Source organism: Bufo bufo, chromosome 1 (genome assembly GCF_905171765.1).
Source record: "Bufo bufo chromosome 1, aBufBuf1.1, whole genome shotgun sequence".
In the NCBI taxonomy this organism is placed as follows: Eukaryota; Metazoa; Chordata; class Amphibia; order Anura; family Bufonidae; genus Bufo; species Bufo bufo.
Genome location: NC_053389.1, coordinates 685317799 through 685334810, shown reverse-complemented (window position 1 = coordinate 685334810; position 17012 = coordinate 685317799). Strand labels below are relative to the sequence as shown.

General features: G+C 42.3%; 1 protein-coding gene across 2 annotated transcripts in view; it reads left to right on the top strand.

The window, feature by feature from the left end:
• RHCG (Rh family C glycoprotein) overlaps nucleotides 1–17012 on the top strand; it is a 236359-nt gene that overhangs the window by 120757 nt on the left and 98590 nt on the right. For both annotated transcript variants that reach the window (XM_040414158.1, XM_040414157.1), the window contains exon 2: nucleotides 4644–4830. In XM_040414158.1, the coding sequence (XP_040270092.1) occupies nucleotides 4644–4830 (187 nt within the window). The remainder of the gene's footprint in view (nucleotides 1–4643; nucleotides 4831–17012) is intronic.

Here is a 17012-nt window from a genome sequence, read left to right as displayed (position 1 = left end):
CTGGCCACCAATAATATTACAATAGAGGGAGGGAGGGAGGGGGGGGGGGCCGGGGGGGGGGGGTGCACACTGGCCACCAATGATATTCAAACTGGGGAGGGAGGGGGGTCTGCCCCCTGCTGCCTGGCATCCCCTGATCTCTTACAGGGGGCTATGATACGCACAATTAACCCCTTCAGGTGCGGCACCTGAAGGGTTAATTGTGCTGATCACAGCCCCCTGTAAAAGATCAGGGGATGCCAGGCAGCAGGGGGCAGTCATGTACACAGTTCGTAGTATATTCTAACTAGAAGCGTCCCCATCACTATAGGAATGCCTCTGTGTTAGAATATACTGTCGGATCTGAGTTTCACAATGTAACTCAAATCCGATGGTATATTCTAACATAGAGGCGTTCCCATGGTGATGGGGACGCTTCAAGTTAAAATATACCATCGGATTGGAGAAAACTCAGATCCGATGGTATATTAACTCCTGACTTTACATTGAAAGTCAATGGGGGACGGATCCGTTTGCAATTGCACCATATTGTGTCAACGTCAAACGGATCCGTCCCCATTGACTTGCATTGTAAGTCAGGACGGATCCGTTTGGCTCCGCACGGCCAGGCGGACACAAAACCAACTTTTTTTTCATGTCCGTGGATCCTCCAAAAATCAAGGAAGACCCACGGACGAAAAAACGTCACGGATCACGGAAAAACGGAACCCGTTTTTGCGGGCCGCAAAAAAAAAAACGGTCGTGTGCATGAGGCCTCAATAAACGTATTGCATTATGGCAAAAGCATTTTATGGCAATAGCACCATTTTCTATACCCGTGTTGTTGAAAGCATAGTCTAAAGAAATGTTACCGAAAACACTGCATTGTTATATCTTTGTTAGCGGACACATTACTCCATCAGACCATGTGTTTGATAGACATTTTAGTGTAAAAATTTTATTGTTGAGCCAATGATATTAAACGCATAGGGGGTCATTTATGAAGCTGAAATACGTCTCGGACACAGCAAAGTATTGAAATATTTGAACTGGTGGATTTGCCAAACTTTGACAAGAAATTCGATTAGTTACAAATGAATTTGTCATGAATCGCTATAAATCAGGTATACCTGCACGTCACGGTGGCCGAGGGAATGTATGGAGCGGGCTGCTGCATTGAGCCAGCTCCATTTGCGGCAGACACCTGGCCACAATGATGGGGAGTGGCGATTAGGGAGAATGGGACAAGGGATCAAAAGATCCCAGGTTCTAGCCCCCTAACGGGTCACTGTAAAAGTGAAAAAATAAATAAATAAAATTAAAGGTTTTAATCACCCCCCCTTTCCCAATTTTAGATATAAAAATATATAAAGAAAAAAAATATTAGGTTTCGCCTCATTCATAACTTGTCTTAACTATTAAAATATTAATAGAAATTTCATGTGCGCTGATCGCCAAAATCGAAAAAAGAACTAAACACACGATTCGCCGTTTTTAGTGAATACCCCCCCCCAAAAAAAATCTAATAACAGGGATCAAAAAGTCATACACACCACAAAAAGGTACCAATAAAATCTAAGTTTCGGCCTGCAAATAGCAAGCCCTCCTACAGTTTTGTAGACTGAAATATAAAAAAAAGTTTTATGGCTATCAGAAAATGATGATGGAAAGAAAACTTTTTTTTTCTCAGATAATTTTTTTTTTTAAAGTAGTAGATAAAAAAATTCAGGTTTGATATTGCTGTATTCATATTGAGCCACAGAATAAGAATGTTATGTCATTTGTAGCAAACCGTGAACACCGTGATGTCAAAACCCTGAAAACCTTAGCAGAATTGTATTTTTTTTATTCAACCCCACAAATATTTTTTTTTCCCATTTTCCAATAACAGACATGGTAAATTATTTAATGGTTCCCTTAAATAATACAACTTATCCCCCAAATAATAAGCCCTCATATGGTTATATGAATGGAAATAAAAAACAAAAATTATGGCTCTTTGGGAGGAAAAAATGAAAATGCAAAAACAAAATGGGCTCCGTACTATATGCTCTGAAAACAATACAAACAATGAATATAAAAATGCATACATTAAAATTGTAAATGGCTCTGTTCTGTCGAATGAAAACTACTGAAAGAACAGAAATTATTTTTTTAACACTGTAGACATCCGTTTAAAAAAAAAATTGAACGATTTCAATTTTTCAAGTTTAAAAGTGAAAACTATACAAATATATACTATGAACTGGATGGTATTTTGCTTTAAAAATGTATTAGGGTTAATACCAAATAGGCCGAACCTGGTGGATGGATCAAACATTGCCCCAGGATTATTGTCATAAGGGACAGGAGCCTAAAAACTAGTCGATGCCATATAATATGGTGGCCAAACAGGGGCTGTTGCTGGTATGGGGTTTGGCTGGTTAGGTGCGTGACACAATATGCCAATTATTGCTGTTGTGGCCTGCAATCTCCTGAAAATGCCCCTTTGTATGAGAATTACATAAAGGGGCTACATGGGGCCAATATTTGGCCACTATATAGATTTTACCTAGTAATTAAAGTTACACTTACCTTTAACCCTTGCATCCTGAAACTACATATGAAGAGTACCTCGTGGTGCAGAAGGTGACCGGCAGTTGGATCCAAAGAACTGATAAAAGAGGAGAAAAATGGTCATGTGGTATTCCCAGTGTAAAACAAGAAGAAAGGCCCCCCCTTCCCCCCACATCAAACAGGATGGCTGCTGATTGGCTAGCTGCACGGCATTAAGGGTCTTTTTTACTTTGAATTTGTAACACATGCAGCAGCCATTTTAGAAAAAATCTGATTCGTTACAACATAGCGTTAGAAAATTCAACTTCGTGGCGAATCTAATTTTTCCTAAACTTTGGATTTAATTCCGCTTCAGATGCTTCGATTCACTCAACACTAAACAGTGATCTAAGGCACTTTTGGTCTGGCAGGGATGGTAAACAGCTTGGAACCAGGTAGCAGCAAAGGAAAGGTGGGCCTGGGTAAGGGGGATTTTTTTTAATGGGGCACAGGTTCGATCCATTGGATTTGTCAGCTCCTGGGCCCGGACTAGCCATTTAGGGCTAAAATTAGTAACATTTACTAAGGGGTTAAAATGTAAAATCCTAAGGATAGGCCATGAATATTAGATGGTTAGGAGTCCGCCACCTCTCACCCCTACTAATCATCTTTTACTTTATTGTTCTGGTATTGGCAGCTTGCACCGAAACTAAACGGCTCTCTCTGTCCATTGTGTAGTTGACAGAGCTGGTAAGTGCAGTGCTGATCCCATATACTTCAATGGGACCAGTGCTGCAGTTACCACCTGTGCAGTTACCACCTCTGTCTACTACACAATGGCTGCGGTGTAGTTCTGGTGCTGACTTTCGGCACAGGATCTACAAGTAAACAGCTGAATGATTGTGGTATGTCCAGACCCTGGCCGATCTGATATTGTTTGGCATCAATATCAAAATCCAAAAATACTGCTTTATTACCCGAGTTGTCTGCCAACTATATTTACTTGAGACATAAAGTGAAAATCTACAGTTGAGGGCTCATGCACACAACTGTAGCCTCTATAGAACAGTCCTATCCTTGTCCATAAAACGGACAAGAAGAGGACATGTTGTATCTATTTGCCGGTGCCATGGGACAGACATACGGATGCAGACAGCATTTGCGGTGCATATCCAACCTGCACAAAATGCGGATTGGACGTGGAAAAAAATATATGATTGTGTGCATGAGCCTTAAAACATAACATTTTCAGGAGCGTTTTTTGTTTTTTCAATTTAATGTGACTGTAAGGGGTTAAGCTGGCAGATCCGCTTTAATAGATTTGCTTTGTATTGCCTTCATTGATGTCAGTACTTTGTAATGTTAATGCTATAAGCATGTTATTTTTATGTATCCTAGATTTCATTCGTTTTTTCATTTATCTGACTTTTTCACCACTTTCAAACTGTGACTGACTTGTTACTCTGTATCCAGGGTCAGAGGTGTAATTGAATTGGGTTTAATGATTTAATATCTAACTACTTATGTTGTCCTTAACTCAAATATGCTTGATTATTATCAGAAATTAGAGTGAGAAAGCATTAAGTTCCATTGTCACCTTCAGTTAACCTTGCCAGTAACATGTACTGTAGCTTAAGTAAGGTATATTTGTAAGTTCACATGCACTAACCGCAGGAATTTTACAAATATTTTTTGACACAAAATTTCGATTTTCACATTCATTTACTATTCTCTGATTTGAAATTATACATAGTGGAAATATTAATTTAAAAAAAATCAGTTTAGAATGATGTCAATTTATATTACTACAGTTGGGTTTTAAAATCTACTGTATTAATCTAATATCCTTGTGGCCAAGGCTGTATGTGGAAGGTAGCAGCTTCTTAAAGGAAGCGACCATTTATTTTCAAACCCACACAAGCCCTTTAGGTATCCCGGTTGCCAATACTTATACCTTTTTAAGAGATTTTTTGTAAACCTATCGAGTATTTCACTTGTACATTAAAATAGGAGCCTTCAGTGGCCTCTGCACCTTATTGAATATTTATATCATGCTTTGTAATATGACCTTACCATGTGTGAAGTGATTGAATTCTTATATGAAACCATACTGTTCTGTTTCTTTGTAGGTTTTCAGGATGTTCATGTCATGATCTTTGTTGGCTTTGGCTTCCTCATGACTTTCCTGAAGCTTTATGGCTTTGGCAGTGTCGGGTTCAACTTCTTGCTGGCAGCGTTTGGAATACAATGGGCTCTTCTTATGCAGGGATGGTTCCACTCGTTTGAAGGTGGCAAGATTTACATCAGCGTAACAAGGTGAACAGGATATGGCACTTCTCTTAATATACTGATATTTTTGGAATATAGTTTTTCTGCATTTTAATTTATATCTTGTTACCTGTTGTTTTGTCAACCATCACGCTTTTTATGAACTTCTCCTCAGAACTGGTGGTAGGTTAATGCTGGTGCCCTTCTCAACCAGTGGATCTGCAATGTGGTCATGGGCATACCCAAGGTTCATTGATGCACGTGGGGAATGAAAGTTAGGTCCAATGCTGGCTATAAAGAAAGGTGCAGATTGTTGAATTTGGGGCTGCATTGTTGCACACCAGCTAAAGTGTCCATGCTGGCACCTATACTCAACTAAAAGCACCTACACTGGCATGCAAAAGTTAGGGCATCCCTGGTCAAAATTACTGTCTATGTGAACAGTTGAAGATGAAATGATCTCCAAAAGGCATACAGTTAAAGATAGAGATACAAGACCAACATTTTAAGCAATATCAGTGTATTATTTTGGTTTTGTACAATTTTAGAGTGAAAAAAGAAAGGGAATAGTGTAGGAATCCAAAGAGATTTGAACACTCGGATAACTTTGAACAAGGTCTCAGACCGTAGGGTTAAGGCTCATTACAATCATCATAAGGAAAGGCGCTTTTACGCGTCTGATCCCCGACGCGCTCTTACTTTTCTTCCCGCTCCGAACTCTGACAGGAATAAGCCGGTTGTAGAGACCGAGTAAGAGCAGGGAGCGCGCCAGTGGCAGGGGAAGACTGGGCTTGCGCTGCTCTTATTAGGAAAAGCAGCGCATGTGCAGTTAGAATAAAGCCATGGACGAGCTTTCTCTAAAGCTCCAACTGGCTTCACGCAGAGCGGGGCTGAGGGGGTGGGCTCATTATAAAAACATTACCATTCAGATTTTTTTGAATAAAGTATATTAGGAAACTCTTTTATAGTGGAAAGTACTTATATAGTGGCCAACCCCTTTAAGAGTAATAAAGACACAACGTACCACAGGTACAGTATGTTTGGAATGCATTAGCAATCTTCTGTGTGGCAATGCTGTTAGTTATATTGGTGAAAATGACGTGACAGACTCTCTTTAAAGGAAATCTGTCACCAGCGGCTTCCCTATCGAACTGTGCATAGACACATAGCTGTGATTCATCTAATTAAAATGCAAATTTTGTTTTGTTGATCCGAGGCTCCATTCCAGAGTTATGATACTTTTTCTTAATGTGCAAAATTGGCCTTTGGTGCACCATTGCGCTTGTTACACTCAAGCTCCGATACTTTCTGTGGCCAGTCCCTCCCTCGCTGCTTTGATTGACACAACCATGCGGTGCCAAAGCAGCAAAGGGAGGGTCTGGCCACATATTTGTGGAGTGGAACTTGGGTGCAACAAGATCAATGGTGACCACCTCATTGCACCAAAGGTCTAATTTGCATATTAAGAAAAAGTATCATAATTTTAATCAGGTGAACCACAACTATGTGTCTATTCATACATTTGAATATGATGTCCTCGGTTAGCACTAACCATGGCACATGAGATGGTAAACAACAGCAGCTCTTACGGAAGAATTATGTACAGTTAACTGAAATCCAGCTTTAAAAGACATAGGGGTTCATTTATTATACTGAAATATGCCTATATTAGGCGTATTTCAGGCGCAGATTGTGGCGCAACTAACCCTTAACTAATCTGCGACCGCTCACACCAGGTCTAAAATTGTGGGTGTGGCGAGGAAGAGGAAGGACCGGCAGGCAAGACCGTCTCATCTACCATTTTCTACGCCTGTTTCAGGCGTAGAAAAAGGTCTAGACGTAAGACAGCTCGGAAGCTGGCGGATGATCAGCCGAAGTTATGTAGAGAGCGGCACAGGTCTACAAAGCTGGTCCTAATAAATTTGACCCAAAGGTTTTGTGTAGCGGTAGAAAATATAATGCAATGAAAAGATTTTAGAAAACCTACAGGCATGAGTGATTTCTTGCTCTTTTATGGTGTTGTCTATACAAGAAGTAAACCCATTCCTTTGATTATCTGAACATTTTACTCTAAATACTGTAAACAACAGTAAACTTTGCTAGCATTGCACAATGTGTGATACAGAAACACTGTCATCTGTTTGCAGGGGTCGCCTGGATTAATCAATAACTTTAACAAGAATTCCTATTGTAACCTTGCCGATTTTATGAAAAGAAAGATTTTACACTAGAATACGTGACTTTTTTACATTGATTTCTGGTGTAAAATCAGTTTTTTCCAGTTCAGTTAATTATTTTTAGCAGGCAGTATATGATATATTTTGTATAAACATAACCTATAAATGTGCAAGATTTTATTTGGATTGTTTGTTCTTTTGGATTTATTATGATGCCTTTTGTTTGCTTTAGGCCTCATGCACACGACCGTTCCATTTTTTGCGGTCCGCAAATTGCGGATCTGCAAAACACGGAAGCCGCCCGTGTGCCTTCCGCAATTTACGGAACAGGCAGCCCATTGTAGAAATGCCTATTCTTGTCCGCAAAACGGACAAGAAAAGGACATGTTATATTTTTTTTTGCGGAGCCACGGAACGGAACAACGTAAGTGAATGGGTGAATGGGTCCGCACCCGAGCCACAAAAACTGCGGCTCGGATGAGGACCAGAACAACGGTCGTGTGCATGAGGCCTTACTATATACCTTTCATTTCAGAGCTACAGATAAGGTGCAGCAGAATGGGATTTGGCAACATTATTTGCAATAGAGTGGTTTGTTGGTACCCCCCGGCACCCAGTACTGATTCTTAAGGTCGCTTTTTATAAAGTTTTTTTTTTTTTCTTTTTTGTATTTGGTCAGTATTTGTAAGCCAAAACCAAGAGTGAGTCTAAATCACAAAAGATGCAGAAATCTTTTTCTTTGTAGGTGTTTTATTCCTGGTTTTGCACTGTATATCTTTGTCAATGTGTCTTCATAAAAACAGTAGCAATTTGCGTCCACAGCACGGGCACGGATGGGCAAAGGTGGTGTGAACAAGTCTTAAGTGGGACAACTGATCCTCACTTATAGCATGTTAGATCACAGAAACGAGCAATTCTATTATAGCATTAGCAGACAACAACACATGGAAACACACATTGAAGTCAATTTTGCATTTGCCTTTTGTTCAGTGCACTTACGGTATTTAAAGGAGGAATGTAATTTTACTTGTACATTCATATTATAGTAACCCAGAATTTACAGGTAATACCTGATTCTAAGGTCATGTAGCTAAATTCTTCATCCACAGCAGAAGCAAAAGTCAGTTCCATTCATATTAATCTCTTATCTCCTAATGATGTTGATTTCTATCTTATGCTGAATGGGCATTGTAACACGTAGTCACTTTCCCTAAGGCACAAAGTTGTGTATCCAGTTTGAGTTTTGTATCTACATATAAATATACAGGGCTACGTGTATTAGGACAATCTGATTACCTCTACATCTTTGTCCAAATGTTCGGACAGTAAAACCTGACTTACCATCTGCACTCTTCAACTTTCTCTCAAACATATCGCCACTATCTTGTCACAGTTATATCACAAAAAGGAATCTGTTGGTTAATGTGACAGATCCTGCAATCTGCCTGCAGGATTTTCAGACAAAGCAAGAAGTGGATCCACTAGGAAGGAGAAGTATAAATCCTTCCTTTTTATTTCCGATTCCTTTTGAATCCAGTACTAATTTTGAAAAAAAAATTGCAAATAGCATGCCTCAAAACCTTGTCCAAAACACTGTGTGGCCATACCCTTGGATTTGCTATTGACTCGTTCCTCTCCAAAATTACAGTATGCTGATTTCCTTTTGGAGTATTTTACCACTGCTCCATGCAAAACATGCTGTACATGTGGTTACATCAAGTTATCCCCTATACACAGTATAGGTGCTAACAATTAGATTGATGGAGGTCTGACTGCTGGGACCCCCACTGATCATGATAATGGGGGCCCTGTAACACTGAGAACCCCTGAAATGAGTGGAGTGGTTTGAGGATGGACTATTGGCCATCTCTATTGGACTGCCCGAGATGGCCAAGTACAAACGCTCGGCTACAGTATTTCCAGCTGGAGATGAATGAGCTTTACCTACCTCTCTGTTCATTTTGAGGGTCCTCTGGTGTACGGGCCTCAATTCTTATGATTACTGGGAGTACCGTTGACCCCCACTGATCCAATACATCCTTGATGTAGCCAGAATTCCCCTTTAAATCTCCTAGGCTCCTTCTTACAATGTACCAATATTAAAATTTTTCCATATGGACATCCGAGGCATCCCCGACCTGGACATGACTGCTACCTCTGCTCTCCCTCCAGCTTTGTGTGTTTGGTCATCTAGGTACTTTGAAGGCCATTAAATCCATTATTTTTAAAGAGGAGGACCCATAACACGGTGGGTGGGGATGCTCTGTTTGGTGCACCTGGCTCATCGTGTGTTATCACTATAGGCAATACTATATGGGCCCTAGTAGAGACCCGCGGGAGGTAAACCTTAATATTCAACCGGTCAGAGACCGAAAATCCCGTTAGGGGTACTACTTAACGTGAATTAAAAGATGTATACTTTATTAAATCATTATTAAAATATTGGTTTCTAGTAAACCATAAACCCCACAACACTAAAACTCTCAGGTGAAGCGCTGGTTACCGTAACTGCTTGTTTATTCAAATCCCTTCAACCTTGTAGCAAGGGGAGCGTGAGTGGCTACTCGTTGTATATGCAGTTAGCAATGCTCTGAATGATATTACCACTATAGGCTTTGAATTCTCATGGACTGTCAATCAAACAAAAGGAGGAGGTACCGGGCCTTGTTGATGGTGGAGCAATGGTGCACCAAACAGAGTTACCACACCCACGCTACACCGAAAACCTTATCTGCACAAAAATAGAAGCATTTCTTAGGATTAGAATACTGTATTCTCACAAAAAAAGGTATGGTTATGTTATGGGGCACCTACCCTATATGGCAGTGTGCTTACTTTTATAACTGATTTTGGAGATGTCAGACTTAAATACACTCACCTAAAGAATTATTAGGAACACCATACTAATACGGTGTTGGACCCCCTTTTGCCTTCAGAACTGCCTTAATTCTACGTGGCATTGATTCAACAAGGTGCTGATAGCATTCTTTAGAAATGTTGGCCCATATTGATAGGATAGCATCTTGCAGTTGATGGAGATTTGAGGGATGCACATCCAGGGCACGAAGCTCCCGTTCCACCACATCCCAAAGATGCTCTATTGGGTTAAGATCTGGTGACTGTGGGGGCCATTTTAGTCCAGTGAACTCATTGTCATGTTCAAGAAACCAATTTGAAATGATTCGAGCTTTGTGACATGGTGCATTATCCTGCTGGAAGTAGCCATCAGAGGATGGGTACATGTTCTCATTCTGTTTACGCCAAATTCGGACTCTACCATTTGAATGTCTCAACAGAAATCGAGACTCATCAGACCAGGCGACATTTTTCCAGTCTTCAACAGTCCAATTTTGGTGAGCTCGTGCAAATTGTAGCCTCTTTTTCCTATTTGTAGTGGAGATGAGTGGTACCCGGTGGGGTCTTCTGCTGTTGTAGCCCATCCGCCTCAAGGTTGTGCGTGTTGTGGCTTCACAAATGCTTTGTTGCATACCTCGGTTGTAACGAGTGGTTATTTCAGTCAACGTTGCTCTTCTATCAGCTTGAATCAGTCTGCTTATTCTCCTCTGACCTCTAGCATCCACAAGGCATTTTCGCCCACAGGACTGCCGCATACTGGATGTTTTTTCCCTTTTCACACCATTCTTTGTAAACCCTAGAAATGGTTGTGCATGAAAATCCCAGTAACTGAGCAGATTGTGAAATACTCAGACCGGCCCGTCTGGCACCAACAACCATGCCACGCTCAAAATTGCTTAAATCACCTTTCTTTCCCATTCTGACATTCAGTTTGGAGTTCAGGAGATTGTCTTGACCAGGACCACACCCCTAAATGCATTGAAGCAACTGCCATGTGATTGGTTGACTAGATAATTGCATTAATGAGAAATAGAACCGGTGTTCCTAATAATTCTTTAGGTGAGTGTTTGTTAAAGGATTGAATAAAGTTAGGAAGGAAGTGTTTTCAATAAGATGATGAGATGAGAACAAGGGGTCTCAATCCCACATTTGTTGGGGGGGGGGCGATGAAAAGCAATGACAGCAATAATTATTTTACTTAAAGAGTAAAGGCTAGGGCTACACGGCGTCACGTGTCGCAGAAAAGTCGCACAACATTTTTTATAATGATAGTCAATAGTGTTGCACTGCAACATGTGATATTCTGCGGATCCAAGTTGGATTTTTGTGTGACTGTCACAGCATGTCGCATGTTGTAGTGCGACACCATTGACTATCGTTATAGATATATATATACACTGCTCAAAAAAATAAAGGGAACACAAAAATAACACATCCTAGATCTGAATTAATTAAATATTCTTCTGAAATACTTTGTTCTTTACATAGTTGAATGTGCTGACAACAAAATCACACAAAAAAAATAAATGGAAATCAAATTTTCAACCCATGGAGGTCTGGATTTGGAGTCACCCTCAAAATTAAAGTGGAAAAACACATTACAGGCTGATCCAACTTTGATGTAATGTCCTTAAAACAAGTCAAAATGAGGCTCAGTAGTGTGTGTGGCCTCCGCGTGCCTGTATGACCTCCCTACAACGCCTGTGCATGCTCCTGATGAGGTGGCGGACGGTCTCCTGAGAGATCTCCTCCCAGACCTGGACTAAAGCGTCTGCCAACTCCTGGACAGTCTGTGGTGCAACGTGACGTTGGTGGATAGAGCGAGACATGATGTCCCAGATGTGCTCAATTGGATTCAGGTCTGGGGAACGGGCGGGCCAGTCCATAGCATCAATGCCTTCATCTTGCAGGAACTGCTGACACACTCCAGCCACATGAGGTCTAGCATTGTCTTGCATTAGGAGGAACACAGGGCCAACAGTACCAGCATATGGTCTCACAAGGGGTCTGAGGATCTTATCTTGGTACCTAATGGCAGTCAGGCTACCTGTGGCGAGCACATGGAGGGCTGTGCGGCCCTCCAAAGAAATGCCACCCCACACCATTACTGACCCAATGCCAAACCGGTCATGCTGGAGGATGTTTCAGGCAGCAGAACATTCTCCACTGCGTCTCAAGACTCTGTCACGTCTGTCACATGTGCTCAGTGTGAACCTGCTTTCATCTGTGAAGAGCACAGGGCGCCAGTGGCGAATTTGCCAATCTTGGTGTTCTCTGGCAAATGCCAAACGTCCTGCACAGTGTTGGGCTGTAAGCACAACCCCCACCTGTGGACGTCGGGCCCTCATATCACCCTCATGGAGTCAGTTTCTGACCGTTTGAGCAGACACATGCACATTTGTGGCCTGCTAGAGGTCATTTTGCAGGGCTCTGGCAGTGCTCCTCCTGTTCCTCCTTGCACAAAGGCGGAGGTAGCGGTCCTGCTGCTGGGTTGTTGTCCTCCTACGGCCTCCTCCACGTCTCCCGATGTACTGGCCTGTCTCCTGGTAGCGCCTCCATGCTCTGGACACTACGCTGACAGACACAGCAAACCTTCTTGCCACAGCTCGCATTGATGTGCCATCCTGGATAAGCTGCACTACCTGAGCCACTTGTGTGGGTTGTAGACTCCGTCTCATGCTACCACTAGAGTGAAAGCACCGCCAGCATTCAAAAGTGACCAAAACATCAGCCAGGAAGCATAGGAACTGAGAAGTGGTCTGTGATCACCACCTGCAGAACCATTCCTTTATTGGGGGTGTCTTGCTAATTGCCTATAATTTCCACCTGTTGTCTATCCCATTTGCACAACAGCATGTGAAATTGATTGTCACTCAGTGTTGCTTCCTAAGTGGACAGTTTGATTTCACAGAAGTGTGATTGACTTGGAGTTACATTGTGTTGTTTAAGTGTTCCCTTTATTTTTTTGAGCAGTGTATATAGGTCAAGGTAGGTGAATAATATCAGATCAGTGGATGTCTGACTCCTGTAACCTCCGCTGATCAACTGACTGAAGGGGCCAAAGCACTCGTGCGAGTGCTGCTTCCTCTTCAGTGATTACCTGCATACCGTCATCTTTGTAGCGATGGCGCAGTGTAATTACAGCTGTTCATTCAAGTGGATTAGAAAGGAAGGTATAATTGCCCAACAATGGCGACCGCTTACAGATAAGGCCTCATGGACATGGCCGTTGTTTTGGTCCGCATCCGAGCCGCAGTTTTAGTGGCTCGGATGCGGACCCATTCACTTCAATGGGGCCACAAAAGATGCGGACAGTACTCCATGTGCTGTCCACATCCGTTGCTCCGTCACGTGGCCCGCAAAAAAAATATAACATGTCCTATTCTTTTGCGTTTTGCGGACAAGAATAGGCATTTCTACAATGGGACCACGTTCCGCAAATTGCGGAACGCACACAGACGCCATCCGTGTTTTGCGGATCTGCGATTTGCGGACCACAAAACACACAACGGTCGTGTGCATGTAGCTTAAGGCTAGTTTCACACTAGCATTTGGGAGGTATGGCAGGCTGTTCTGGCAGGGAACAGTCTGCCGGGTTTCTCTGGATCTGGGACTGATGAAAGCTACATGAATGCCATCCGGCCCCAATAACTATAATGGGGACTGGTGGAGATCTGGCCGCAAGCCGGCAAATATGCAGAGAATTGGCCAGACAAATAGCGCTGTGCAGATATCCCGAAGCTTGAAGCTAGCTGAAACACTGAAGAGGACACAGGGGCACATTTATCAAGCTTGTCTGTTTTTTAGACTGCAAATAGGCAAAACTACTACTAATCCAGTCTGCCAGTATTTTGCAGGCTATTTATTAAAAGTTGCCCAGCAGTTAATGAATGAGGCAAGGCTTCTTTGTATTAGGGCTCATGCACACAGCCGTAGGTGTTTTGCGTTCCGCAAATCATGGATCCGCAAAACACGAATACTGACTGAGTGCATGCCATCATTTTATTTTTTACTCCTGCAAAAATGTCCTATCCTTGTCTAGAAAAAAGACAAGAATAGGACACATTCCATTTTTTGGTGGAGATGTAGAATGGACTTCTGGATGCGGACAGCACATGGGTGTGCTGTCCGCGTCTTTTGCTGCCCCATTAAGATGAATATGTGCACAGGCAAAAAACCAAATTCAAATGCGGACTGAAACTACAGCCATGCGCATGAGCCCTTAGGCTGCGTTTACACGGGCGAGATTTCCGCGGTAGGTGAACGTATTGCACCCGCACTGAATACCGACCCATTCATTTCTATGGGGCTGTTCAGATGAGCGGTGATTTTCACGCATCACTTGTGCGTTGCATGAAAATCGCAGCATGCTCTATATTCTGCGTTTTTCACGCAACGCAGGCCCCATAGAAGTGAATGGGGTTGCGTGAAAATCACAAGCATCCGCAAGCAAGTGCGGATGCAGTGCGATTTTCACGCATGGTTGCTAGGTGACAGTCTATTCACTGTATTATTTTCCCTTATAACATGGTTATAAGGGAAAATAATAGCATTCTGAAAACAGAATGCTTAGTAGGTGATCAATTGAGGGTTAAAAAAAATAATAATTAACTCACCTTCTCCTCTTGATCGCGTAGTTGTCGGTCTCTTCTTAGTCTCTTCTTTACCACGGTGATGGACCATGTGATTGGAGCATGTGATCTGACGTCACCACAGGTCCTTTAGCCCACAGCTCATCATTAAAGAAGTGAAGAAGAGACCGGCAACTACGCGAACAAGAGGAGAAGGTGAGTTAATTATTTTATTTTTTAACCCTCAATTGATCACCTACTAAGCATTCTGTATTCAGAATGCTATTATTTTCCCTTATAACCATGTTATAAGGGAAAATAATAACATCTACACAACACCTAACCCAAACCTGAACTTCTGTGAAGAAGTTCGGGTCTGGGTACCACAGTCTGTTTTTTATCACGCGCGTGCAAAACACATTGCACCCGCCCGATAAAAACTGAACATCGGAACGCAATAGCAGTCAAAACTGACTGAAATTGCGTTCCTACTCGCGCGGGTTTGCCGCAATACACCGGGACGCATCCGGACACGCTCGTGTGAACCCAGCCTTAGTCAGGTCTCCGATGGTTCAGTTTCAATTAGACTGGTCTAATTAGTATTCACATGAAAAGGTGCAAATGGGATGTGAAAATTTGCATGTCTACCTGAAAGTGCGAGTTTTAATGCAAAAATTGTCGCACTTCCCCACTTAAAACTGATTACTAAAAATAAGCTAGCCCAGGAGTGGAGTAAAAATTAGATTGTTTTTGCACACATTTCAGTCGTACAAAAGACACAGCTACATCAATAGATGCAAAAAAAAGTTAAAAATGAAACCATTGCAGAATTAAGACTTTAAAATTGTGGAAACAGACTGTCTGAGAGCTCATGCACATGACCATAGCCTGTTTTGCGATCCGCAAAACACGGATACTGGCCATATTCATTCCGCATTTTGCAGAACGGAACGTCCTGGTCTCCATAGAACAGTCCTATCTTTGTCCATAAAATCTTTTGCGGGTGCCATGGAACAAACTTTCTGATGCAGACAGAACACGTTGTGCTGTCCGCTTCTTTTGCGAAACCATTGAAGTGAATGGATCCGCATCCAACCTGCACAAAATGCAGATCGGATGCAGTAATATGCGGTCATGTACATGAGCCCCTATATTTTATCCGTATCTGTCCTATCTTTTGCCATATCTTGCAGATCGCAGACCCGTTCAAGTCAATGCGGTCTGCAAAAAGAGCACAGCAACTCAACTGTTTCAGTTATTACCCTCCGTTTGTGCCCTTTGCTCACATTGCTCCTCTAGCAACTTTGCTTGGGCTTTGTTAAAGGTTGTGACCTGCAAAGGGGGTTGGACTTATGCCCGAAAAATTCTGCACAATGCCTCATATTCTCCAGTATTGACACATATGATTTACATGGCAGCAGTGATGATATTCCATATTTACAGCTGCCATGTAAAGAGATACTGGTGGTGGAGTGGTGCAGGATTTAAAGGAGTTGTGCAGGTTTTCAAATTATCCTCTCCACACCATCGGGCATAACTAAATGAATAGTGGGGTCCGATTCTGCAACCTACACTGATCCCAGGAACGGGTCCTTACCCCTTTTTATGGTGTGGCGGGCCACACATACTCCCTGCTATTTGGGACCACTGGAAATAGCCAGCGCTGTACTCTGCCATCTCTGGCGACCCCATAGAGAATGGATGGAGAGGCAGGGCATATGCTCGACCTGCCACTCTGTCAAGAAGTGGGATCAGTAGGGGCTCCAGCGTTCAGACCCCCACGGATCACTTAGTCATCCCCGATCCTGTGAATAGAGGGTAACTAGAAAAGTGGACACAGGTCCTTTAACAGGCGAGAATTTCTATTTCAAATTTTAGTTTGACACATATTTTGGGCCAGAATTTTTTTTTTATTCATTTTTTTTTTTTACACCAAAAGAAAACCTTTAAGGATAGGGAATGTGAAAAGGTGAAACAGCTATGACACGACAGGTGATAAGTGTCTGGTGGGGGTCTGACTGCTGGAACCCCCATGATCAAGGGAACGTGGTCTTAAAGGGGTTGTCTCACTTCAGTAAGTCGGATTTATCATGTAGGGAAAGTTAATACAAGCCACTTACTAATATAATGTTATTATCCATATTGCTTCCTTTGCTGGCTGGATTCATTTTTCCATCACATTATACACTGCTCGTTTCAATGGTTACGACCACCCTGCAATCCATCAGTGGTGGTCGTGCTTGCACACTATAGGATAAAGCACTAGCCTATGTGAGCTCCCATGGTCCCACCAGAGAGGCTGACGGTTTTGACTATAGTGTGCAAGCATGACCACCACTGCTGGATTGCAGTGTATAATGTGATGGAAAAATGAATTCATCCAGCAAAGGAAGCAATATGGATAATAACAGTATATTAGTAAGTGCCTTGTATTAACTTTCTCTACATGATAAATGCCACTTACTGAAGTGAGACAACCCCTTCAAGACCCTTGTGTACATTGACTGGTGGTAATGTAATTGAATGTCTCAGGAACCCTGTTTTCATGATCAGTGGGTGTTCCAGCAGACAGACCCCAGCAATCTGATATTTATCACCTATCCTGTAAATAGGCAATAGGTCATTA